General features: G+C 41.4%; 1 protein-coding gene across 3 annotated transcripts in view; it reads left to right on the forward strand.

Annotated features, from left to right (window-relative positions):
• The window catches only part of wdfy4 (WDFY family member 4), a 167247-nt gene extending 144213 nt beyond the window's left edge, over positions 1-23034 (forward strand). For all 3 annotated transcript variants that reach the window (XM_031835915.1, XM_031835916.1, XM_031835917.1), the window contains exons 59-65: positions 204-361; positions 538-696; positions 805-984; positions 1768-1971; positions 2577-2667; positions 16906-17032; positions 18794-23034. In XM_031835915.1, the coding sequence (XP_031691775.1) occupies positions 204-361; positions 538-696; positions 805-984; positions 1768-1971; positions 2577-2667; positions 16906-17032; positions 18794-18857 (983 nt within the window). In that variant the 3' untranslated portion in view covers positions 18858-23034. The remainder of the gene's footprint in view (positions 1-203; positions 362-537; positions 697-804; positions 985-1767; positions 1972-2576; positions 2668-16905; positions 17033-18793) is intronic.
• The last annotated feature ends 1142 nt before the right edge of the window (positions 23035-24176 follow it).

Genomic DNA, 24176 nt, shown 5'->3' on the forward strand with positions numbered 1-24176 from the left:
GAGGTTCTTATCTTAGAGAACAACAAACTTCTCCTACATCCCTCTATTCTCCCCCCCCCCCCCCCCCCCCCCCCCCCTATGGTGCATTAGGCCAGGTGGTTTGAGTGGATAAAGAGGATCTGGACTTATTTTACCTCCTTCTATTCATATCTTGATCTCTTCTTCTCCTCACCCTTTCCCTATCTTCTTTTCCTCCCCTTCAGAGCTCCTTCGTGGTCCAGTAGGCCAGGTGGTTTGTGTGGACAAAGAGGTTTTGGTCGTAGAGAAGAACAGACTACTCATCCCTCCTCTGTGGAATGTCTACTTCTCCTGGGGCTTCCCTGATAACTCCTGCTCCTTCGGACACTACACCACTGAGAAAGTATGTACACTATGGAGGCCTTTTATTCACTTACTCACACTAACAAAGGTTCAATTAGATTGCCATCCATCCATCATGAGGTAGCAACATGACATGAAGCTTTAAAGTTGGCCAAACCATTTCCAACATAGACAATGACTAACATTTGTGTGTGTATTTCTATTTCCCTCTCCTAGACCTTTGCTGTATGTGAGAGTATGTGTGACTGGGGGAAGATGCTGTGTGCAGCGTGTCCCAACCAAGCTACCATAGTCACTGCTGGGATCAGCTCAGTGGTGTGTGTGTGGGATGTTTCCATCAGCAAGGACAAACTCACTCACATGAAACTCAGACAGGTGTGTGTGATGTGGTGTGAGAGTGATGTGGTATGAGAATGCATCTAACCCAATACACAGTAAAATGTTTGTGTGTTTGATAAAGTGAATCTCATATTGGTCTCCCAGGCGCTATATGGTCATACCGATGCAGTAACGTGTCTGGCGGTGTCTGAGGTTCATGGAGTGATAGCCAGCGGTTCGCGTGACCTCACCTGTATACTGTGGGACCTTGAGGAACTCAACTACATCACTCAGCTACCTGGACACAAGGCTAGCATCACAGCACTTGCTATCAATGACCTCACAGTGAGTCTACACTCTCTTTTGACCTCTTTCACATCATTATCTCTCTCTATTTTTTCTCTTTTTCTCCCCCCACAAGTCCAGAATCCATGTGCTAACTATCAACAACATCTGAGAGTTGACCTCTTTCTATACCTCCTTTTGCATCCGTCTATCGCTTTTCTTTCCACTTTCTATGTCTCTCTTTAGTGAGATCCTGTTGGATCCTGCCTGCTGACTGATAAACATATTTTTTTTAAAGTACCACACAAGTACATAGGGACCATCATCGTTTAGCCAGTCTATTGCACGAGCATTCCTGGAACTCAGAATGAGGAAGGGAGGATTTCCTTTTCTGGCTGCACACATCCTCTACTATGCTCGGTGCTCATAGGTCTACCATGTGTGTGGTCACTGATAGAGACACTTTTCCGTTCATTCCCTCATTTGTTTGTATTTGTATTTATTATGGATCCCCGTTAGCTGCTGCTAAAGCCATGTGTGTGTGTGTGTGTGTGTGTGTGTGTGTGTGTGTGTGTGTGTGTGTGTGTGTGTCTCTGTGTGTGTGTCTGTGTGTGTGTGCCAATGTTTGTGTTGCTTCACAGTCCCCGTTGTTCCATAATGTGTTTTTTTAATCTGTTTTTTTAATCTAATTTTACTGCTTGCGACAGTTACTTGATGTGGAATAGAGTCCCATGTAGTCATGGCTCTATGTAGTACGGTGAGCCTCCCATAGTCTGTTCTGCACTTGGGGATTTGTAGCATGGCCAACCCTTTTTACATGTGTCTGTTAACCCTCTCCTTCAGGGAGAGATAGCATCGTGTGCAGGGCCGGTCCTGTACCTATGGAGTATGAAGGGTCAGTTACTCACCTGGCTCGACACATCCTGTGGCTCTGATGTCACTTCCTGCAGCTCAGATGGGGACATCCTGTCTGTCTGCTTCACTCAGAGACACGAGTGGGATCCACGAAACGTTATAGTCACTGGCTGTGCTGACGGGATAGTGAGGGTAAGAGAGTGAGAGTGTGTGTTTGCTAGTTCTTATTCGACAATGTGTGTATGTGTGTCTTGCCTACTACTTACTAAAACTACCTAATGTGTACTAATCATACTAAATACTATTTAGAACTTACTGTTTAGTAGAAATGTATGCCGTAAGCATCAAATATTAACATACTAGGCTAACCCATAATGAGAATGCGTCATATAATGCAAAATTCGTTCATTTTGTACAATGCGTCCCCTTATATGATTATCAGCTTAATTAACAGCTTATGTCAAACATACGTGGGTTTGAAAATACTTTTTTTTCTCACTAGTTTGCAGCGGATTCTATTAAATGAAAGGCAGAGATGAGTTTGACATCCTGGCATTTAAATCATATCGAATTGTTGAGATTTCATATACTATAAAACCTTATATTATCGCACAGCTTATCAGCCTACTACTTAGAACACAAATACGAGTATTCGGACACGGCCTGATTGTTTGTTGGTGTGTGTGTGCATGCACATCAGGGTGTTGTGGGAGGTTTGCGTGTGTATGCACGTGCCTATGTGCATGTGTGTCTGTCTTTAATGCGTTCAGTTATGTTGGATTGTTTGTGTGTAACAGATCTGGAGGACGGAGTACACTAGAACATCACCTGATCCTCCACAGCAGCCCACATCCCCAGGACAGGATCAGTCTGCAATGACCATAGACGGTAATGCTAATGCTAATTTCATGCTAATAACAACAAGACATAAATATTCCTCAAATGGAGAAGAATATGATTTTTTAAAACACTTATGGTTCATAATCAAATAAGTGCTTTTACACTCCCCCAGATATACATTTGGACAGTGAAGCTAAAACTTTTCATTTGGCTCTATACTTCAGAATTTTGGATTTGAGATCAAATGTTTCATATGAGGCGACAGAACAGAATGTCACATTTTATTTGAGGGTATTTTTATACATATCTGTATGAGCTTTTTAAAATTAAAGCACTTTATGTATCTAGTACCCCCATTTGAAGGTGTCATAAGAATTTGGACAACTCACTTAAAGGGCTCTATTTTCCGGTAGTACTAGTGTCAAACACACGTTAGTTTGCATTTCGTCATGTAGAAACTTGCTCACTGACATTTTTCAGCCCTAACGCTATGTTCGGCAATATACCTGTCTAACATCAGATCGCTTGCGCTGAGGTGGGAGGGGTGGCACTATTTGAAGTGTGTCCTTTAATAGCGCTAATGGGAAGTTTAAAGACACACAAAAAGCAGGTCTTTAACGGTATCGCAGTTTATAATGGCATGGATTTTGAGAGCGGAAGTGCAGCCTATCCAGCCTATCCTATCCAGCCTATCCAGGAGAGATGTGCCCTTTGTGCCAGTGAATCTCATATTTAGAGAACATAAAAAAATATTGGTTTCCCCCATTTTGTTTAATTTGAGTAAAAACATAGGCTAATCAAGGCTGGTTTAGCAGCATTGCATAGATGCGTCTATTTTATCCTTGCCATAAACCAAAAGTAGACTAAGAATAAAGGGGTTTTAAGTGGTCTACTGAGGGTGCTTTTTAAATGGTCTACTGAGAGGTTTTTGCCCTCATGCTTCTTCATTATTTACAATTCACATACCTGTATTTCGCTTGCTCACGTAGGCCATCCATCCACATTTTCAAAGAGCGACCCTCGTGCGATTACCAGTCCAAACTATTCAGTCGTCCTATGATGCCATTTTTTTGTTGAGAATCTGCCTTGCACATCAGCAACGATGCAATTGACAGGAGCCTAGTATTTTGTAAAGACGTTTGAATTTTATGCATAAAGGCATTTAGGCCTACATTTAGGCCTACACAGTGCCATGGAACAAGGGAAGTGATTTATAATATCATGCTTCTCGAACCCCTTCCTATTTAGAAATAGGTATGTCTAAATACAGTTACAGGCACCATAATTGCCCCCTGTGGGCATATAATACAGACAAGGCAATTTAGACTATGGAGGGTTTTACGCACGTCCAAACGTTACACAGGAGCTGAATAAAGATCCAATATAAAGAGAAAATGGGAATGTCCACTCGTCGCAAATGTAATGATTTCTAAACATCATGGAACCATCTTACAGATCATATTTACACTTCTCCAGAAATACCAGACATTGCATTCAAGCCATGTACGTTCACACCATGGATGGTGAATCTTTAATAATACGTTTTTTAATTAAATTAAACAAAAAAACAATCCACTTTTTTTTAAACAACAATATTTCAAAGAAGTTGTTGTTTAGTTTTTTTTATCCGAATTTGATTTGAATTATGCATGACTTTTTAGGCCTTATCGATAGCCTAGTGAATTTAATCTTGCTTATTGACTGTTTGCCTCATGCTATGTTCAGACTGCAATTTACAGTCGGCCTAGCCCCTATATCAGTGTGAACGCTAAAGCCTTTGTTTAATAATGGATTTCCATATTGAAGCAATTACAACAATGTGGACTGCAAATAGTTTGGATAGCAATTTGACTAGATGTTCAGGAGTCTTGTGGCTTAGAGGTAGAAGCTGTTTAGAAGCTAGACTTGGCGTTCCGGTACTGCTTGCTGTGCAGTAGCAGAGAGAACAGTATATGACTAGGGTGGCTAGAGTCTTTGACACCGCCTGGTATAGAGGTCCTGGATGGCAGGAAGCTTGGCCCCAGTTATGTACTGGGCCGGTCAAACTACCCTCTGTAGTGCCTTGCGGTTGCAGAAAGCGCAGTTGCCATACCAGGCAGTGATGCAACCAGTCAAGATGCTCTCAATGGTGCAGCTGCAGAATCTTTTGAGGATCTGAGGACCCATGACAAATCTTTTCAGTCTCCTGAGGGGGAATAGGTGTCTCTGACTTCCTCCCTATAGGCTATCTCTTTGTTGTCGGTGATCAGGCCTACCACTGTTCTGTCATCGGCAAATTTAATGATGGGTTGGAGTTGTGCCTGGCAGTGCAGTCATGACTAAACAGGGAGTACAGGAAGGGACTGAGCACACATCCCTGGGGGGCTCCTGTGTTGAGGATCAGCGTGGTGGATGTGTTGTTACCTACCCTTACCACCTGGGGACGGCCCGTCAGGAAATCCAGGATCCAGGGAGGTGTTTACTCGCAGGGTCCTTAGCTTATTGATGAGCTTGGTGGCTATGGTGTTGAACGCTGAGCTGTAGTCAATGAATGGCATTCTCACATAGGTGTTCCTTCGTCCTGGTGGGAAAGGGCAGTATGGATTGCAATGGCGATTGCATCATCTGTGGATCAGTTGGGGAGGTATGCAATTTGGAGTGGGTCTAGGGTTTCTGGGATGATGATGTTAATGTGAGCCATGGCCAGCCTTTCAAGGCACTTCATGGCTACAGATGTGAGTGCTACGGGTCGGGAGTCATTTAGGCAGGTTACCTTGGTGTTTTTGGGCACAAGGACTATGATGGTCTGCTTAAAACATGTTGGTATTACAGACTCGGAAAGGGAGAAGTTGAAAATGTCAGTGAAGACACATGCCAGTTGGTCAGTGCATGCCCGCAGTACACGTCCTGGTAATCCGTCTGGCCCTGCGGCCTTGTGAATGTTGACCTATTTAGAGGTCTTACTCACATCGACTGTGGAGAGCGTGATCACACAGTCTTCCGGAACAACTGGTGCTCTCATGTACTGTATGTTTCAGTGTTATTTGCCTCGATGCGAGCATCAAAGTAATTTAGCGCGTCTGGTAGGCTTGTGTCTGTGGGAAGCTCGCGACTGTGCTTCCCTTTGTAGTCTTTAATGGTTTGCAAGCCCTGCCGCATCCAACGAGCGTAAGAGCCAGTATAGTACGATTCGATCTCAGTCCTGTATTGAAGCTTTGCCTGTTTGATGGCTCGTCGGAGGGGATAGCGGGATTTCTTATAACCTTTCGGGTTAGAGTCCCACTCCTTGAAAGTGGTAGCTCTAGCCTTTAGCTCAGTGCGGGGTATGTATGTGCGGTCACTGTGGGGATGACGTCATTGATGCACTTATTGATGAAGCCAATGACTGATATGGTGTACTCCTCAGTGCCATTGGAGGAATCCCGGAACATATTCCAGTGTGTGCTAGCAAAACAGTCCTGTAGCTTAGCATCTGCTACATCTGACCATTTTTTTATTGATCTAGTCACTGGTGCTTCCTGTGACTAGATTTTTGCTTTTAATCAGGAATCAGGAGGATAGAATTATGGTCAGATTTGCCAAATGGGAGGGAGAGCTTTTTATGCATCTCTGTGTGTGGAGTATAGGTGGTCAAGAGTTCTTTTTCCTCTGGTTGCACATTTAACATGCTGATAGAATTTTGGTAAAACAGATTTAAGTTTCCCTGCATTAACCTTTCTAGCGCAGGGGTTCTGCTAGCTCGACAACATTCCGCTGAAAATATTTGTTTGAAATATGTAACTTTCACACATTAACAAGTCCAATACAGCAAATGAAAGCTAAACATCTTCAAAAATGCTTTACAGCTAAAACACAACATATGATTATGTTAGGTCATAGCCAAGTCGAAAAAACAGACAGCCATTTTTCCAGCCAAAGAAATATAGATACATTTAATCACTAACCTTTGATGATCTTCATCAGATGACACTCATAGGACATCATGTTACACAATACATGTATGTTTTGTTCGATAATGTGCATATTTACATCCAAAAATCTGTTTACATTGGTGCCTTACGTGCAGTAATGTTTTGATTCCAAAACATCCTGTGATTTTGCAGAAATACTCATAATAAACATTGTTAAAAGACACAAGTGATATTCACAGAATTAAAGATAGGCTTCTCCTTAATGCAACTGCTGTGTCAGATTTCAAAAAAACTTTACGGAAAAAGCATAATCTGAGAACGGCTCTCAGAACCCTAAACAGCCAGAGGAATGTCCGCCATTTTGGAATCAACAAAGTTAGAAACAACACCATCAATATTCACTTACCTTTGATGATCTTCATCAGAAGGCCCTCCCAGGAATCCCAGTTTGACAATAAATGACTGATTTGTTCCATAAAGTTCCATCATTAATGTCCAAATAGCCACTTGTTGTTAGCGTGTTCAGCCCAGTAATCCATCTTCATGAGGTGCAGGCACTTCATCCAGACAAAAACTCTAAAAGTTCCATTACAGTCCTTTAGAAACATGTCAAACGATGTATGGAATCAATCGTTAGGATGTTTTTAACATAAACCATCAATAATGTTCCAACCGGAGAATTCCTTTGTCTTCAGAAAAAGCACTGGAACGCGAGGTAACGCTGTCGGGAGCACGCATCATGAGACCAAAGCTCTCTGCCAGACCACTGACTCAAAGAGGTCTCATGAGCCCCTCCTTTATAGTATAATCCTCATTCAAGTTTCTAAAGACGGTTGACATCTAGTGGAAGCCGTAGGACGTGCAACTTTATCCATATCTCAATGTGTATTCGGTAGGACAAGCTTAGAAAAACTACAAACCTCAGATGACCCACTTCCTGGTTGGATTTTTCTCATGTTTTCTCCTGTGGTGGTATGTAAAAACAGCTACAAAGAATACAGATGAAAACTCTCTCGGTAGGTAGTGTGGTCAACAGCTTATCATGAGAAACTCTACCTCAGGCGAGCAATAGCTCAATAGACTTCCTTAGATATCGTGCACCAGCTGTTGTTTACAAAAATACATAGACAGCCGCCCCTTGTCTTACCAGGCGCCGCTGTTCTATCCTGCCGGTACATCGTTTAGCCAGCCAGCTGTATGTTGATGTCGTCGTCGTTCAGCCGCAACTCCTTGAAGCATAAGATGTTACAGTTTTAATGTCCCGTTGGTAGTTTAATTTTCCACATAATTAGTCAATTTTATTGTCCAAAGATTGCAAGTTTGCTAACAGAATGGAGGGAAGTGTGGGTTTATTCGATTGCCTGCGAATTCTCAGAAGGCAGCCGGACCTTCGTCCCCTCTTTCTCCGCCTCTTCACTCAGATCACAGGGATCAGGGCCTGTTCCCGAGGAAGCAGGGTATCCTTTGCATCGGGCTCGTAAGAGTCGTGAAAGGAAAAAGAGGATTCTGCTAGTCTGAGGTGAGTAATCGCAGTCCTGATGTCTAGAAGTTATTTTCGGTCATAAAAGATGGTAGTGGGAACATTATGTACAAAAATAATTACAAACAACGCAAATAAGCAAAGAAAAAAAACACAATCAGCTGGGGGCACGTAAAACGCCTGCCATCTTCTTCGGCGCCATCTTACAAAGTCAAAAGGGTGGACACTCCAAGGTTTTTCTTTATTTTTACTATTTGCTACATTGTAGAATAATAGTGAAGACATCAAACCTATGAAATAACATATATGGAATCATGTAGTAACCCAAAAAAGTTGAAAAACATCTAAATATATTTTATATTTGAGATTCTTCAAAGTAGCCTCCCTTTGCCTTGATGACAGCTTTGCACACTTGGCATTCTCTCAACCAGCTTCATGAGGTAGTCACCTGAAATGCCTTTCAATTAACAGGTGTGCCTTGTTAAAAGTGAATTTGTGGAAATTATTTCCTTCTTAATGTGTTTGAGCCAATCAGTTGTGCTGTGACAAGGTAGGGGTGGGTATACAGAGGATAGAACTATTTGGTAAAATACCAAGTCCATATTATGGCAGGAACAGCTCAAATAAGCAAAGAGAAACTACAGTCCATCATTACCTTAAAGCATGAAGGTCAGTCAATCCAGAAAATGTCAAGAACTTTGAACGTTTCTTCAAGTGCAGTTGCAAAAACCATCAAGCGCTATGATGATAATGGCTCTCATGAGGACCGCCACAGGAAAGGAAGACCCAGAGTTACCTCTGCTGCAGAGGATAAGTTCATTAGAGTTACCGTTCTCAGAAATTGCAGCCCAAATAAATATTTCAATTAACAGACACATCTCAACATCAACTGTACGGTGGAGATTGCGTGAATCTTGAATGAGTTCCCACATATTCTGAGCACTTGTTGGCTGCTTTTCCTTCACTCTACGGTCCAACTCATCCCAAACCATTTCAGTTGGGTTGAAATCAGGTGATTGTGAAGGCCAGGTCATCTGATGCAGCACTCCATCACTCTCTTTCTTGGTCAAATATCCCTTACACAGCCTGGAGGTGTGTTTTGTGTCATTGTCCTGTTGAAAAACATATTATAGTCCCACTAAGCGCAACCCAGATGGGATAGAGTATCGCAGCAAAATGCTGTGGTAGCCATGCTGGTTTAGTGTGCTTTGAATAGGGTTACACATTTTGGGGAATATTCAGAAGTGGAAACTTTCTATGGGAATTAACGTTAATATATGGGATTAAACGGGAATTGACAGAAATATATGCAAATGAATAATAATACCATTTACATTTAGATGTTTTTTTTTGCATCGGATATATTTACCATGTCATATGAAGACAGAAACATAAACCTTTTACCTTATCATAAGTAGACACAATTGCAAATTATTAAATACTTCCAATAGAAATAAAATGTGAAAAATGGTTACGAATTAAACTTTCATTAAATGAGTTGACTCTTCACATGGGATGATTTCACTGAACAACAAGAAAGGGAATATTGAATGATCCCCAATGATCCATCACATCTCCCAAAAAACGTTTTCAACATACATCTGTAAAATGATAGTCGAGAAACTAAAGCTTTGGTTGTCTTCCTCTCAGGCTTCCATGTCTTCTCCCTGGATCTCCTCAATGTCCACCCCTTGAACACCAGACTCTGAGTCCTCATCTTCACTGTCATTTTACAACTTGTTGAGGATGGCTCGATGTTAGGCTCAAAAAGCCTCAAATTTGCCCAGATGGCCACCAGTTTTTTCAACTTTTGTATTGGTCAGCCTGTTGCGTGCTTTGGTGTGTGTGTTCCCAAACAAGGACCAGTTGCGCTCTGAGGTGGTTGATGTTGGTGGGATTTGGAGGATGATGGAGGAAACAGGGGAAAAAGCCTCAGATCCACAACGTCCCTTCCACCAGGTGGTTGATGAGATATGTTGGCACGACTGCCATATTGCATCTCCATCCCAATGCCCTTGCTTGGAAGTGTACTTCGCCAGACTGCTAAGAACCATGCCCTCATCCAGGCCAAGGTGGCAAGACATGGTAGTGATGACACCATAGGCCTTGTTGATCTCTGTACCAGACAGGATGCTCCTGCCAGCATACTTGGGATCCAACATGTGCGCTGCGGCATGTATGGGCTTCAGACAGAAGTCTTCACGCTTTTTGATGTATTTCAGAACTGCAGTTTCCTCTGCTTGGAGCAACAATGAAGTGGGCAGGGCAGTATGGATTTCTTCACTTACATCTGCAAGCAGAGTCAGACAGGATGGCATTGTCTCCATACTGCTATATGTTTCAGGCTGCTTACCACTCTCTCCCAAAATACATCATCCAGGAGGATCCTCTTGGCAGACTGTGATATGTTCATGTAATGAACACGATGGGAGACAGAGAGCTGGTTTCAAGCACATGGCGCAGCAGGTGTTTCATTGTACAGGACCACAGAAGGAGGCAGGTAGCTGTGTCCAGGTGCAGGCAGAAGGTCATACACAGAGGATCCAAAAAGGCTAAAGTACAGGCAGGGAATAGGCAAAAGGCGTCGTTAGTGAGGCAGGCCAAAACTATCATACACGGGAGGATTAAATCACGGGAAAAACAGAGCTCTGAATAGAAGTGTGTCACAAAACAAACAATACCTCCCAATGATGGGGTGCAAAGAACTGAATTAAATAGTGTGTGATAATGACATACAGGTGTGTGAACAGGTGATCAGAATTCAGGAGATTGGGATGTGGAGAGTGAGCTGCGTTCAGGGGATCTATGTGTTTGTGAGTGTGAGCTGGAAAGTGGGCTGGAAAGTGAGCTGCATTCAGGGGATCTACGTGTTTGAGAGTGTGAGTTGGAAGCAGACTTTACAGGCCATTTCTTGGAGAGACTCCTTCCCCTCCAGGAGACTGTCAAACATGATGACAACACCACCACAACGGGTGTTGGTGGGCAGCTTCAATGTGGTGCTCTTATTCTTCTCACTTTTCCTGGTGAGGTAGATTGCTGCTATAAAAATGACCCTTCACATACCTAACCATTTCCTTTGATCTCTTGTAGAGTGTATCCATATTTTTCAGTGCCATGATGTCCTTGCATGAGCAGCACAGCCAATGGGTGTGATGTGGGGGTAGGACTCCTCCACTTTAGACCAAGCAGACTTCATGTTCTCAGCATTGTCTGTCACCAGTGCAAATACCTTCTGCGGTCCAAGGTCATTGATGACTGCTTTCAGCTCATCTGCAATGTAGAGACCGGTGTGGCTGTTGTCCCTTGTGTCTGTGCTATTGTAGAATACTGGTTGAGGGGTGGAGATGATGTTGTTAATTATTCCTTGCCCACGAACATTCGACCACCCATCAGAGATGATTGCAACACAGTCTGCTTTCTCTATGATTTGCTTGACCTTCACTTGAACTCTGATGAGCTCTGCATCCAGCAAATTAGTAGATAAAGAATGTTTGGTTGGAGAAGTGTATGCTGGGCGAAGAACATTCAGAAATCTCTTCCAATACACATTACCTATGAGCATCAGATGTGAACCAGTTGCATACACAGCTCGAGCAAGACATTTATCAGCATTTCTCTGACTATGTTCTTCCATTGAGTCAAAAACTTCTGATTCCCGGAGAACCACGAGCTGTTGCTATCGATAAGGTGTCTGATTCATAATTTTCATCTTCGAATAGAAGTAGAGGGACTTTTGTCAGAGGTTGCTTGTTATGACCGCCGAGGGAACTTTAATGCCTTGGTCAGATGATTCTGCACCTTTGTTGCATTCTTCAGATATGATTTGGCACATCATTTTGAAATGTACACAGCTTTTCCTTCTACATTAGCTGCAGTGAAATGTCTCTACACATCAGATGGTGTGGCATTTCCCTGTAAAGATATATTTTTTTGTTGTAAAAAAAACAACATACAGTTTCATGTACAGATAAATAGTTAAGCAGTTACATTAAACAACTCCTTTGGAAGATTATTTTTTTAAATGAAATATGTATGGAAACAGGTTAATTAACACTCCTCAGTTAGTAGGCTCAAGCAAGCTAAAACCCACATGGCTGCAAAAACTAACTAGCAGAAATTGTTAAGCTAGAAATGTTTTTTAAAACACTTTGCTGTAGGCTACTATTTACTAGTTAACCTCTAGCGTCGAGCAATCCCGTATCCGGAAGCGTAATCATAGCCTCAAGCTCATTACCATAACGCAACGTTTCCTATTCATGAAAATCGCAAATGAAATGAAATAAATATATTGAAACACAAGCTTAGCCTTTTAACAACACTGTCATCTCAGATTTTCAAAATATGCTTTAACCAAAGCTACACAAGCATTTGTGTAGTATTGATAGCCTAGCATAGCATTAAGCCTAGCATTCAGTAGGCAACATTTTCACAAAAACAAGAAAAGCATTCAAATAAAATCATTTACCTTTGAAGAACTTCGGATGTTTTCAATGACAAGACTCTCAGATCGCAAATGTTCATTTTTTCCAAAAAGATTATTTGTGTAAGAGAAATAGCTCCGTTTTGTTCATCACGTTTGGCTAAGAAAAAAAAACGAAAATGCAGTCAACACACAACTTTTTTCCAAATTAGCTCCATAATATCGACAGAAACATGGCAAACGTTGTTTAGAATCAATCCTCAAGGTGTTTTTCACAATTCTATTCGATGAAAAATCATTCCTGGCAGTCGGTTTCTCATCCGAGGCAAACTGAAAAATACTGCAGCTGGAGATTACGCAATAATTGCGACGGAGGACACCAAGCGACCACCTGGTAGATGTAGTGTATTATGGTCAATCTTCCAATGATATGCCTACAAATATGTCACAATGCTGCAGACACCTTGGGGAAAACTTGGAAAAGGTAAGCTGACTCCTAGCTCCTCCACAGCCATATAAGGAGTCATTGCCATGAGGCGGTTTCAAAAAATGCAGCACTTCCTGATTGTATTTTTATCTGTTTTTTTCTTCTGTAACATCAGTTCTGTGGCACTCACAGACAATATCTTTGCAGTTTTGGAAACGTCAGAGTGTTTTCTTTCCAAAGATGTCAATTATATGCATAGTCGAGCATGTCGTGACAAAATATCTTGTTTAAAACGGGAACGTTTTTCATCCAAAAATTTAAATAGCGCCCCCTATATCCAAGAAGTTAACAAACAATCACGTACGTCATATAAAATATATTCACTCCACCCAGTATTGTAATCAACACTTACCAGAAAGTAGTCCTTTGCTAAGACATTGTAGTAGTGTGGGCTCAATAGCATCTTATTAGTATGTCTTGAGAATCAGCTGTACATGTGATGGAAGAATGGACTGTGCAAGCTGAGGGTTTCAAATCCATTAATTTGTGGGTAGTTTAACCAAAATACAGTGGCTTGCGAAAGTATTCACCTTTTTTTTCCTATTTTGTTGCCTTATAACCTTCCGCTGGTGTACAGCAATATTTACAGTTGAAGTCGGAAGTTTACATACACTTAGGTTGGAGTCATTAAAACTCGTTTTTCAACCCTCCACAAATTTCTTGCTAACAAACTTTGTGCATGACACACAAAGTTTTTCCAACAATTGTTTGCAGACAGATTACTTCACTTATAATTCACTGTATCACAATTCCAGTGGGTCAGAAGTATACATACACTAAGTTGACTGTGCATTTAATAGCTTAGAAAATTCCAGAAAATTATGTCATGGCTTTAGAAGCTTCTGATAGGCTAATTGACATCATTTGAGTCAATTGGAGGTGTATCTGTGGATGTATTTCAAGGCCTAACTTTGAACTCAGTGCCTCTTTGCTTGACGTCATGGGAAAATCAAAAGAAATCAGCCAAGACCTCAAAAACAATTGTAGACTTCCACACGTCTGGTTGATCTTTGGGAGCAATGTCCAAATGCCTGCAGGTACCTCGTTCATCTGTACAAACTATAGTACGCAATACCTTGTGAAGATGCTGGAGGAAACAGGTGCAAAAGTATCTATATCCACAGTAAAATGAGTCCTATATTGACATAACCTGAAAGGCCGCTCAGCAAGGAAGAAGGCACTGCTCCAAAACTGCCATGAAAAAGCCAGACTACGGTTTGCAACTGCACATGGGGACAAATATCATACTTTTTGGAGAAATGTCCTCTGGTCAGATTAAACAAAAATAGAACTGTTTGGCCATAATGATCATCGTTATGTTTGGAGGAAAAAGGGGAAGGCTTGCAAGCCGAAGATCATCATCCCAACCGTGAAGCACGGGGGTGGCAGCATCATGTTGTGGGGGTGGCAGCATCATGTTGTGGGGGTGCTTTGCTGCAGGAGGGACTGGTGCACTTCACAAAATAGATGGCATCATGAGGGGGGAAAATGATGTGGATATATTGAAGCAACATCTCAAGACATCAGTCAGGAAGTTAAAGCTTGGTCGCAAATGGGTCTTCCAAATGGACAATGACGTGTGCGAGCAAGGAGGCCTACACACCAGCTCTGTCAGGAGGAATGGGCCAAAATTCACCCAACTTATTGTGGGAAGCTTGTGGAAGGTTACCCGAAACGTTTGACCCAAGGTAAACAATTTAAAGGCAATGCTACCAAATACTAATTGAGTGTATGTAAACTTCTGACCCACTGGGAATGTGATGAATGAAATAAAAGCTGAAATAAATAATTCTCTCTACTATTATTCTGACATTTCACATTCTTAAAACAAAGTGGTGATCCTAACTGACCTAAGAAGGGCATTTTTTCTGGGATTTAATGTCAGGAATTGTGAATTACTGAGTTTAAATGTATTTGGCTAAGGTGTATGTAAACTTCGACTTCAACTGTAAGTCATACCACAGATTCTCATTTGGATTGAGGTCTGGGCTTTGACTAGGACATTCCAATACATTTAAATGTTTCCCCTTAAACCACTTGAGTGTTGCTTTAGCAGTATGCTTAGTGTCATTGTCCTGCTGGAAGGTGAACCTCCATCCCAGTCTCAAATCTCTGGAAGACTGAAACAGGTTTCCCTCAAGAATTTCCCTGTATTTAGCGCCATCCATCATCCCTTCAATTCTGACCAGTTTCCCAGTCCCTGCCGATTAAAAAAAACATCCTCACAGCACGATGCTGCCACCACCGTGCTTCACTGTGGTGATGGTCGTCTTGGGGTTTGCACAGGACATAGCATTTTCTTTGATGGCCAAAAAGTTTCATCTGACCAGATGTCCTTCTTCCATGTGTTTGGAGAGTCTCCCACATGCCTTTTGGCGAACACCAAATGTGTTTGCATATTTCTTTCTTTAAGCAAATATATTTTTTCTCTGGCCACTCTTCCGTAAAGCCCATCTCTGTGGAGTGTACGGCTTAAATTAGTCCCTATGACAGATACTCCAATCTCCGCTGTGGAGCTTTGCAGCTTCTTCCGGGTTACCTTTGTTCTCTTTATTGCCTCTCTGAATAATGCCCTCCTTGCCTGGGCTATGAGTTTTGGTGGGCGGCCCTCTTTTGGCAGGTTTGTTGTGGTGCCGTATTTTTTTTTTTTTTTTTACGGATTTAAATGTGCTCCGTGGGATGTTGATGTTGAACCTTGATCTATACTTCTCCACAACTTTGTCCCTGACCTGTTTGTGGTGTTGTAGACTCTGGGGCCTTTCAGAATAGGTGTATATATATTGAGATTATGTGACAGATCATGTGACACTTAGATTGCACACAGGTTTATTTAACTAATTATGTGACTTCTGAAGGCCCCTTCTTTTTTTTCTTTTTTTAAACAAGTTATTATTTTAATTTCACTTCACCAATTTGGACTATGCGCGGGCACGCATATCCACTATTTGAGCTGTTCTTGCCATAATATGGACTTAGTCTTTCACTTTTACCAAATCTTCTGCATACCCACCCTTAAATTGTCAAAACACAACTGACTACCTCATGAAGCTGGTTGAGAGAATAACAAGAGTGTGAAAAGGTGTCAAGGCAAAGGGTGGCTACTTTGAAGAATCTCAAATATAAAATCTATTTTGATTTGTTTAACACTTTTTTGGTTAGTACATAATTATGTTACTGTACATGAAGTGCTTTCATTTTAAAACGGAAAATCAGATATGTTTAAAAATACCCTCAAATACAGCGTGACATTCTGTGCTGTTGCCTCATATGAAACATTTGATCTCCAAAATGCTGGAGTATATTGCCAAATTAAAACTTTTAGCTTCACTGTCTAAATAAATACGCAGCGAAGTGATACTGTGATAGAAGTAAACTATTAGGGAGACTCACATAACAACATATTATTCATAGAAATCTTCCATAGATATCTGTTTATATATGCTGTTAAGTGTGAGCTGATCATTTTGAGCCAACCGTCTCTTAGTCTGACTGTTAGCTTCCAGAATCAAGTTTATAATAAAATGTTCCTTCCAAGGTAACATCTAGCCTGTTATTTGTTTGTCAGCTCATGGCAGTATTACCCTGGTACATTACACCAGAACAGTCCTGGTGTAACTGTGAGGTTTATTTAAGAGGGATTCTTCTCACTAACAGCCTGCTGACCATGTAATATACACTACTGTAAATACAGCCTCTGGTGATGCCTCTAAAGGTTTTGTGTTCCTTTAAAGTTTGTCAGGGTCAGAGGTTGAAAAAGACCCTGAACGACTACTTTAAAAAGATATCCTTCCCTCCTCGAATAACTAGATGGGCAGAAGCGTAGAGACCCTGTTGTCTGTGTTGTTATATTATATTTGTGTTGTATCCTGTACTATAGGTCTAGCAGGTCAGGTCTGAGAAAGACCTCTTGTGTTGTTGTTATACAGTATAACAGGAGATCCCCTGTACTGTAGATCTATTAGTGCAGGACTGATTTTCTACTATTGTAATATTGTTAATTGCTGTGTAGGAATGTCGGGTCCGAGTCAGAGCTGGGAGAGACACCTGGTGTTGTGTCGGCCACTAAACAGGAGTGAAGCAGTGTCCAGACGGCGCTACAAAAACAACCCTGCAGTCACTGCTCTAGCCATGTCCAGGTACTGTATGCACACACGCACACACATCCGGCACATGCACAGATAGGGCTCTACCTATGCAGAGCACATTCCCCTTACCCCTTTCAGTCTGCCCTTTTCGGTGGTGGCAGAATTTCCAGAAAAATATTTTTTGTTGTTGTTCTGAACCCAGGCAAGTCGTCTATTCTCAACTCGTCTTGATTGTTGATCATTTGTTGACCAATCATCAGCATTGGAGAGCAAAGGCGTGCGCGCATATCCAGTTTAGTGACCAAATAACTGCCTGGTAAAAACAGATGAGGCCTACGTTTATATCATCCATATAAAATACAATATACTACTGACTCATCTTTGCCAGATTGATCATTTTCCTATTTCAGATAGGTCTAGTTTGGGTGGTTACTGGCTTTATGTCTAATTATAAGCAGCTGTAACATCGCACTGCCTTGAATATTATGGGATGAAGATGTAACATATTTTGGTGAATTGATTACTATATTTGTGAGCAAGAACAGGGCTGGCAACGAGCACTCGTCAGGCAGGCTGTCCTCCAAACTGATGGCGCGGTGCAGAAAGAACATGCTTTCCATCCGATCCCGCTACCTCCGTTAAAAGTAGTCCAAATTCTTGCTCTGGACCAGAAAAGTGACATGATATATCCCCAGTTGATTTTGGCTACTAACATTAACGACTTTCAGCTCTAAATGCAGGTGTAAAACACAGTTTTTATTTTTGTAGCCTATCTTGCATTTTGAGAATTCATCACCGTTTCTGGATGTAATGACAGGTTATATTTGTGCAGCGATTGTGCGAGTAAGTTTGGTGTGCATACAGTGCAAAAGTATTCACCCCCCTTGGCATTTTTCCTATTTTGTTGCATTACAACCTGTAATTTAAATCGATTTTTATTTGGATTTCATGTAATGGACATACACAAAATAGTCCAAATTGGTGAAGTGAAATGAAAATAATAACTTATTTCAAAAAATTCTAAAGAATAAAAAACGGAAAAGTGGTGCATTCATATGTATTTACCCCCTATGCTATGAAGCCCTTAAATAAGATCTGGTGCAACCAATTACCTTCGGAAGTCACATAATTAGTTAAATAAAGTCCACCTGTGTGCAATCTGAGTGTCATATGATCTCAGTATATATACATCTTCTGAAAGCCCCAGAGTCTGCAACACCATTAAGCAAGGGGCACCATTAAATGTCTTGGAATTACCTAGTCAATGCCCAGACCTCAATCCAATTGAGAATCTGTGGTATGACTTAAAGATTGCTGTACACCAGCAGAACCTATCCTAGTTGAAGGAGATGGAGCAGTTTGCCTTGAAGAATGGGCAAAAATCCCAGTGCCTAGATGTGCCAAGACTTGCAGCTGTAATTGGTGCAAAAGGTGGCTCTACAAAGTATTGACTTGGGGGGGTGAATAGTTATGCACGCTCAAGTTCTCTGTTTTTTTTGTCTTATTTCTTGTTTGTTTCACAATAAAAAATATTTAGCATCTACGAAGTGGTTGTGTAAATCCAATTATACAAAGTAAGGCAATAAAATAGGAAAAATGCCAAGTTTTGGAAAATACTTAACTCCCTCAGATTGTGCTGCTGTCCCCTATTCTTGTAATAATTGCTCAACGACTGTGAACCCGGTTGCGGGATTGTTTTTTGGGGGGTGTCCCTTTTTTAGTTTGAGCGTATGCCCTCCAAAAGTTCTGTGCATGGCCTTGATGCACACACAGCTATGATAAACCATTCAATGTATGCCTCTGTGTTTACAGGACGCATGCAACTCTGCTGGTTGGAGATGGCTGGGGTAGAGTCTTCACCTGGACCTGTGAGTGATGGGGAAGGAGCAGTTGGGTGTGTCTGTTTGTGTGTGGGTGCCTGCGTGCATTCCTGGGTGTGGTGTGTGTGCATGTGCGTGCATGGGTGGGTGCGTGCGTGAGTTCCATACAACCAACAATACACCAAAACCCAGCCTGCACTTCAGGAACCTCTTATTCCACTGCACATGTGCACTCTCACCAGCCCCTGCCTCACCTCCAGACCGACCACCACACTCCAATCGTAGAGAGATGTTCTCTCTCTCAAAGTCTCCAGGCACAGGGAGGAAATGGAGAGAGGGAGGATCAAGATTTTATTTTTGAGTGTTTACAAACTATTTACACTGGACCTTATTACAAGATTAACACATGACATGGAAGGAACAGATCAATGAATCATGCGGTTTCAACCTATATACAGATCGTACATTTCAATGTACTTTATAGTAGTAACTTTTAGGTATTTTGTTGATGAAGCCCGATTATTTAATTGTGAATGTATCTGTTTACAGTGCATTCTGGAATTATTCCGACCCCTTCACTTATTCTAAAATGGATTAAATAAAAAAAGTCTCAAGAATCTGCGCAATACCCCATAAGGACTAAGCGAAAGCAGGTTTTTAGAAATTTGTGCAAATGTATTATTTATCTATTTACATAAGCATTCAGACCCTTTGCTATGACACTCAAAATTGAGCTCAGTTTCGTCCTGTTACCATTGATCATCCTTGAGGTTTCTACAACTTGATTGGGTCCACCTGTGGTAATTCAATTTGTTTCTACAACTTACAAATTTATGCATGTCAGAGCAAAAACCAAGCCATGAGGTCAAAATAATTATCCGTAGAGCTCCGAGACAGGATTGTCTGGGGAAGTGTACCAAAAAATGTCTGCAGCATCAAAGGTCCCCAAGAACACTGTGGCCTCCATCATTCTTAAATGGAAGATGTTTGGAACCACCAAGATTCTTCCTATAGCTGGCCTCCCGGCTCTGACAGAGCTTCAGAGTTCCTTTGGGAGAACCTTCCTGAAGGACAACCATCTCTGCAGCACTCCACCAATCAAATCAAATGTATCTATATAGCCCTTGACAGGAAGATGACGTCAGTGACTCAACCCACTCAAGTGACGCACACCCCTCCTAGGGACGGCATGAAAGAGCACCAGTAAGCCAGTGACTCAGCCCCTGTAATAGGGTTAGAGGCAGATAATCCCAGTGGAGAGAGGGGAACCGGTCAGGCACAGACACCAAGGGCGTTTCGTTGCTCCAGAGCCTTTCCGTTCCCCTTCACACTCCTGGGCCAAACTACACTCAATCATATGACCCACTGTAGAGATGAGTCTTCAGTAAAGACTTAAAGGTTGAGTCTGCGTCTCTCACATGGGTAGGCAGACCATTCCATAAAAATGGAGCTCCATAGGAGAAAGCCCTGCCTCCAGCTCCAGCTGTTTGCTTAGAAATTCTAGGGACAATTAGGGGGCCTGCATCTTGTGAGCGTAGCGTACATGCAGGTATGTACGGCAGGACCAAATCAGAAAGATAGGTAGGAGCAAGCCCATGTAATGCTTTGTAGGTTAACAGTAAAACCTTGAAAACCGCCCTTGCCTTAACAGGAAGACAGTGTAGGGAGGCTAGCACTGGAGTAATATGATCAAATCTTTTGGTTCTAGCCAGGATTCTAGCAGCCGTATTTAGCACTAACTGAAGTTTCTTTAGTGCTTTATCCATGTAGCCAGAAAGTAAAGCATTGCAGTAGTCTAACCTAGAAGTAACAAAAGCATGGATACATTTTTTCTGCATCATTTTTGGACAGAAAGTGTCTGATTTTTGCAATGTTACGTATATGGAAAAAAGCTGTCCTTGAAACAGTCTTGATATGTTCGTCGAAGGAGAGATTAGGTTCCAGAGTAACGGCGAGGTCCTTCACAGTTTTATTTGAGACGACTGTACAACCATCAAGATTAATTGTCAGATTGAACAGAAGATCTCTTTGTTTCTTGGGACCTAAAACAAGCATCTCTGTTTTGTCCGAGTTTAAAAGTAGAAAGTTTGCAGCCATCCACTTCCTTATGTCTGAAACACATGCTTCTAGCGAGGGCAATTGTGGGGCTTTACCATGTTTCACCATGTTTCACCATGTTTACAGTTGATTTGTCAGAGGACAAACCATTCACAGAGACAAACTGACAAACTGACATCTTTCCGACAGATAAGATCTGAACCAGGCCAGAACCAATCAGGCCTTTATGGTGGAGTGGCCAGACGGAAGCCACTCCTCAGTAAAAGGCACATGACAGCCCACTTGGAGTTTGCCAAAAGGCACCTAAAGGACTCTGACCATGAGAAACAAGATTCTCTGGTCTGATAAGACCAAGATTGAAATATTTGGCCTGAATGCCAAGAGTCATATCTAGAGGAAACCTGGCACCATCCCTACAGTGATGCATGGTGGTGGCAGCATCATGCTGTGGGGATGTTTTTCAGTGGTATGGACTGGGAAATTGGTCAGAAGAGACTAGTCAGGATCAAGGGAAAGATTAACGGAGCACAGTACAGAGAGATCCTTGATGAACACCTGCTCCAGAGCACTCAGGACCTCATACTGGGGAGAAGGTTCACCTTCCAACAGGACAACAACCCTAAGCAGACAGCAAAGACAATGCAGGAGTGGCTTCGGGACTAATCTTTGATTGTCCTTGAGTGGCCCAGCTAGAGCCCGGACTTGAACCCGATCAAACGTCTCTGGAGAGACCTGAAAAAAGCTGTGCATTAAAGCTCCCCGTCCAACCTGACAGAGCTTGAGAGGATCTAGAGAGAAGAATGGGGAGAAACTCCCCAAATACAGGTGTGCCAAGCTTGTAGCATCATACCCAAGAAGACTCAAAGCTGTAATCACTGCTAAAGTGCTTAGACAAAGTACTGAGTAAAGGGTCTGAATACTTATGTAAATGTTATATTTCCATTTTTTTATGTTTAATTAATTTGCAAAAACAAAAAAAACTGTTTTTGCTTTGTCATTATGGGGTATTGTGTGTAGATTGAGGAGGAGGGAAAAACTATGTAATCCATTTTAGAATAAAGCTGTAATGTAACAAAATGTGGAAAAAGTGAAGGGGTCTGAATAGTTTCCGTCTGCTTGTTTGTAGGTGACCAAATACTTATTTTCCACCATAATTTTCAAATAAATTCATTAGAAATCGTACAATGTGATTTTCTGGATTTTTTTTCTCATTTTGTTTGTCATAGTTGAAGTGTACCTATGATGAAAATTACAGGCCTCATATTTTTAAGTGGGAGAACTTGCACAATTGGTGGCTGACTAAATACTTTTTTGCCCCACTGTATATAATAAATTTCCTGTTATTGTGGTGTCCTGGATCCTTTTTTTGGAGTTGCTTTGGACACAAACATACACACACTGAGCGTCAAAACAGGAAGTTCAATGTCTATGTTGATACGACATTGTTTATTTCAGCCAATTACATAGAAACAAAACAGAATTATATTTAGAAAAAAACTGTGGTCGTACGATCTCAGACTTGTTTACATGTGGAAGTATGCAGAGAACCAAAAAGGCTGAGCTTGGATTATTTGCCACTAAACATGCACTGACAAAATGTCCTGTTAAGTGGCCTGTTTATAAGCAGTATGGTATGCTTCAGACCCATATTTCTAACCCAGCATTCTCTAGACAGAGAGGGGGAGAGATGCATGTTAAGAGGGAAAATCCCAAACACAGCTCTCCGTATTTTCCACTCTCCCCATCTCTCCCTCCATCACTATGCTCCATGGCCGCCCATAGAGGAGGGCTCCCAGGAAACTGGGAACATTCCCATAATATTACCTAACATGCCCATTAAGTTCTTGTCACGACTTCCGGCGAAGTCAGTTCCTCTCCTTGTTCGGGTGGTGTTCGGCGGTCAACGTCACCGACCTTCTAGTCATCGCTGATCCATTTTTCATTTTCCATTGGTTTTGTCTTGTCTTCCTTCACACCTGGTTCCAATCCCATCAATTACATGTTGTGTATTCAACCCTCTGTTTCCCCTCATGTCCTTGTCGGAGATTGTTTGATTGTATGTTATGTGCAAGTTATGTTTTGGTGTGCGACGGGTTATGTACCCACTTTTATTATTTTGTATATTTTGGTTTTTGTAGTTTTGTGAGCAGTTATTAAACGACTCAGTTTATACCACGTTCGTTCTCCTGCGCCTGACTTCCCTGCCACCAAATCCCACCCATTACAGTTCTAGTTGGGATTTTATCTAACATTATGATGATACAGTAACATCCCAAAAATATTCAATAGAATATTTTTCATAACTAAATGTTTATTTTCTTCAGAAAATATTTTAAATGAAATATTCTTGATATTCCTAACGTTCACTAAAATGTTGTGCACAACATCTGTAACCACAGAACATTCCCCAAACGTTCTCATTAGGTTTCCAGGTACTTTAATGTAATAACACAATGTACCAGTAATAATTTTAGAACATATTGCTGCGACAAAATGTGAATGCAATAGAAATGGTTCTGAGAAAACATTACTGGAACAGTCTGCTAATATTGATTGAGATTAAAAACACCCATAACAAGGAGCAGGGAATATTCCCACAATGCTCTCATGAAGTTATAGTGTGACATTATGACATGATTCTTCCAATAACGTTTCCTAAACATTCTTCAGAAATCTTGTCTGTATTCCATTAAATTAGTTCTGACATTACTGGAACATGCCACTAACATTAATTGAGATGACATACGAGACACCTACTGTATAACATTGCTGCAATGTTCTGCTAATATTGATGTGTAATGTAAGAGTACTTTTAAACAAATGGCATTTCAGTCTTCTTACATCATTATATTTTATTAGAGTATTGTCCAAACATAGCGATATCTTTTTTAAAGACAGATTTGAACCTGCGATCTGCAGGCTACTTAGTCAGCTTCGCCACCAGGATCCTAATGTTTCTAGTGGATTTCCCTTTAAAAAATCCTTAAATCATAACCCAAACTATGGATATATGTCTTAGTACATACAGTGCCTTGCGAAAGGATTCGGCCCCCTTGAACTTTGCGACCTTTTGCCACATTTCAGGCTTCAAACATAAAGATATAAAACTGTATTTTTTTCTGAAGAATCAACAACAAGTGGGACACAATCATGAAGTGGAACGACATTTATTGGATATTTCAAACTTTTTTAACAAATCAATAACTGAAAAATTGGGCGTGCAAAATTATTCAGCCCCCTTAAGTTAATACTTTGTAGCGCCACCTTTTGCTGCGATTACAGCTGTAAGTCGCTTGGGGTATGTCTCTATCAGTTTT

This window comes from Oncorhynchus kisutch, linkage group LG11, assembly GCF_002021735.2.
Source record: "Oncorhynchus kisutch isolate 150728-3 linkage group LG11, Okis_V2, whole genome shotgun sequence".
Classification (NCBI taxonomy): Eukaryota; Metazoa; Chordata; class Actinopteri; order Salmoniformes; family Salmonidae; genus Oncorhynchus; species Oncorhynchus kisutch.